Genomic DNA, 3741 nt, shown 5'->3' with positions numbered 1-3741 from the left:
ACATTTGGACAGGATAACCAAAAATTTAGAAATCAGTGTTTTTGAAACAAATATCCTTCAACTTTATTACAGATCAGAAAAAGGAGGTAGTCTACCCAAACTGTCTAAGGGCAAATTTTCACTAGGATGGAAAACCAAGATTGAACCCGGTTTGAGGATGGAAGTAAGACTAGTGCTGGCGCGAGTTTTTCGCAATATGAGTCTTTTTGTTCGACTTCAGTACAGTGAAAGACTGGAGTCGCCCCAGCACTAGTCCTACCTCCATCCTCAAACCGGATTCAATCTTGGTTCTCCATCTTAGTCTAAATGTACCCTAAATCCGCCCTAAGAGGCAGCACAAGCAAGGCAAGAATCTTCTCTCTAAGAATAGTGGGTTCAAACCCACAAAGGAACTCCCATGCAAGGAAATTGGGTTAACCACTACGCCACATCTCCCCCAGTTACAAGATTACCTTCCAAGACCAATGTTTAAACCAAAGATTTTCACGGGAAGCCCAGGTCATATCTTGCCCCAAAAGAACCATGTGAGGGTATTTTTTGAAATCAGGACATCATCGGGCACAATTTTATTGTCTGTGACGTGTTCCGTGGCTGTTCATTAAAAAAATAAGTTAAAATTTGAATCGATGTCTTTGGAAATTTCATTTAGCAAACTAGAAACTAGAAGCTGGAAAACATGCCATGTCTGAAATCTTACCAAAAAAATTGTATAAATGTCCAATATGAGTTCAGCACGTCTGCAAAAGGTCAAGCAGGTCCAAAGATGTTGTACCAGGAACATTGAGGGTATGAGAGAGCTCTCGTATTGGGACAAGCCAGAAAGGTTGGGACTGTACAGTATTTAAAGAAGGAACGAAAGGTTCTTGATACTGAGCGTTTTCAGAAGTTTTAATGAACAATGACGTCCACCTCTCTCCTTTCATTGGCTCCTTCATTTGCTCGAGACCCACAAAGAGCCTTCTTACGCTGGACGAAATATGGTTTACGTTCAGCAATGCAGAGGCTGCATTGTGAGTGAGCCTTTACCAAATAAAGAACCAATATGGCCGAATTTTCTTTTTTGAATTGTAGTGCGTATAATGTTATTTTCGGCTAATTCTATCGAAATCTTATGCTTAATTAGTGACCTGGGTCACTTCCCGTTTTGTTTGGACAGTCTGACATTGCAAAGGAGACTTCTCATAATCGTGTAATGTACGAGTTGATCCAGTACTAAGATTTGAGGCAGACTTGAACAGGTTTTTGAACAAAATTCCTTATCAATCCTACATTGAAGGTTTTGCAAGGTCTACCAACTCTAATTCGTTGGTGAGTTAGATATTATGGAAAGTTAAGTAAATGATTATGTTTTTGTCTTGAACTGTTGGTGTTCCCATTCACAATGGCAGTAAGGAAGGCAACAAAAAATACCACAACCAAATTTGTAGAAACCTACAATTGTAGTCACAATGCCCTTCAAATAGACAGGCAAAAACATAATACAAAGATTTAGAAGAGATTGGAGAACAATAGTTTCAGCGTAAAATAGTTTCCTGAGACAAAAAGAGTTAGATGGTAAAATTGGATATGTAATGCAATTATGCAGTTCCATCAAGCATGACAAGGCAACAAGAAAAAAATGTACAATTGTCCAATTTGCAACATATTTGTAACATTTTAAAAACCTTGCTGGTAGATTAACAGAATATGCCAAAATCATGCCAGAATAGAACAACATCCCATTTTTTTTATGCCAGAGGGGTTTTAGATCTGCCAGATGTACACTTTTGGGCATCAAAATATGCCAACTGGCAGCGCTAACCTATGTTTTGTTTACATCCTCTCAGCAACGGTACGTCATGTGTCTGAAAATGCGCAACCTCTGAACATGCCGGATTCTGTTTTTTTTTCAGGAAGATTTCCGGTGAACCAAACGAGACCACTTGGAAACAGGAGTACCAGAATCTTCTCCAGATGGCCAACGATATGAATGTGGAAGTTGAACAAAGCGGTTACTACCAAAAGAGTTTAGATGCCCCTCAGAAGTTCATCAATATTCGGAACGGAGCCTCAGGCCCTCATGAGGATTAAGAAAATGCAATATTGAACCCCGGCGTTTTATTTTTGTTTCATGGGTATGAGCGTTTTTATTTTCAAAATATTTACTGTATAAGCACATGATAATATACCTCAAATATTCAGAAAAGATTCTCTGGCGGGGTCTCACTTCGTTTTTGTCATCAAATAGCAAAATGTCTTCAATTTAACTAATCAATGTACGTATGATAATTTCAATTGAGTAATTAGGGAGTGACCAACATTGTCACGTGCATTTTGTTCACTGCAAAGCTGGTTGAGGAATGCGGCTCGATAGCGAAACTCCTGGAATGTTCAATGTGCTTAAGGTGTGTAGAAGTTGAAGAAATAGGAATCAGTAAAGTAAGAGGGTCAGCCGTTGAGAGATCTCAAAAACAGACAACTCATGGGGTGTAATCAAAATGTCAGGAAAATTGTCCAGTGGTCGTGATTTGTCGTGGTTTTTCGTTGCGTGGATCTCAAAAACAAGCATCTTGGGCTTCGGAAAACATGGTGGTCTTTGACGTACCGTGAATTAGTGCATAAAATCATTAAAGTAAAAACTTTGACGCAAGTTATCTTTGAAACAGAAGCTAGATTGCATGAAACCATGGAGGATTGGAAAAATGGTTGAAAAACTGTCAAAATAGTCCTTGAAACTACGCTATTGGGCGATGGACAAATGTGTTATTTGCTTCTAAACTTGAATTGGAGGGTGGGCGGATAGGAAAGGGCAGAAACGACTTGAGATGTCACTAGACGCAGGCCTCACAAAGGCCTAGCTTCCAGCGTGCACAAGTGATATCGTAAGAACAAAGCAAAGCTGATAAAGTAAAAGGAGGGAGAGTGCTGGATCTTCAATTGACATCAATATATAATAGGGGAGAGAGCATCTCAGTCTTGAAGGGGGATGAGTGGAATTATCCAAATGAATCTAACCAGTTGTAGAAAAAGAAAAAAACAGGAACAAATTATAAGGGGTCTAACGTTACTTCACAAGCTCTTGTGATGAAATCTGAAATGTCTAGCAGAAAAGAAAACATCTCCAAAATGGGTTGTTTCTAGAAATTCGTGGTACGAAGAATGAATGGAGATAACTCTCAATGCATTAATGGGCGGGAGCGTCAGAGAAAATTGAGAGAGACGAGGAAGAGGAGGTAAGAAAGGGAAAAATTTGTATGTAAGGGAACACGATTTTATCCGCGGGCCTAAAGGGAATGCTTTTGTTTTTCTTCATCTGCGTCCCAAGGCATCGTCTCACACATCGGAGGAACGTTGTCTCGGAATGTTTCCTCGGTTTCCTCGGGGTTCACCAAGTGATATGTTGGTGGACCCCCCTGAAGCTCCAACACTTCCACCGTCAGTTTCTGATGAAAACGAGCCCCGCTACAAAAAAAAAACTGGCTGCTAGAATTTAAGTCCGAGCGTGTTCACTATTCAGGTTCGATCGGACTGACGAGAAATAAACTAGGTCATCAATTTGTAGCGGCGGTTCCAAATTGGCTCGTATGGAAATCCTCGGGTTGTATTCTACATACCTGTGACCAATTGGATTGGCAATTGTGGCGATCGATCAAGGCCGCAATTTTTTTCCTCGGTTGTGAAAAAAACCTTTACTTGCCATTATAAAGATAATTTTCCGGATAAAGCATTTGTTTTATTTCTTTGCCATAAGTATTTTGACCA

At 39.9% G+C, this 3741-nt stretch overlaps 1 protein-coding gene across 4 annotated transcripts in view; it reads right to left on the bottom strand.

Annotated features, from left to right (window-relative positions):
* Positions 1-2095: 2095 nt before the first annotated feature.
* LOC131882817 (potassium voltage-gated channel subfamily H member 7-like) overlaps positions 2096-3741 on the bottom strand; it is an 83424-nt gene continuing 81778 nt past the window's right edge. For all 4 annotated transcript variants that reach the window (XM_059230083.1, XM_059230085.1, XM_059230087.1 and 1 more), the window contains one exon: positions 2096-3441. In XM_059230083.1, the coding sequence (XP_059086066.1) occupies positions 3313-3441 (129 nt within the window). In that variant the 3' untranslated portion in view covers positions 2096-3312. The remainder of the gene's footprint in view (positions 3442-3741) is intronic.

This window comes from Tigriopus californicus, chromosome 6, assembly GCF_007210705.1.
Source record: "Tigriopus californicus strain San Diego chromosome 6, Tcal_SD_v2.1, whole genome shotgun sequence".
NCBI lineage: Eukaryota > Metazoa > Arthropoda > Copepoda > Harpacticoida > Harpacticidae > Tigriopus > Tigriopus californicus.
This window is presented reverse-complemented; position numbering and strand designations above follow the sequence as displayed.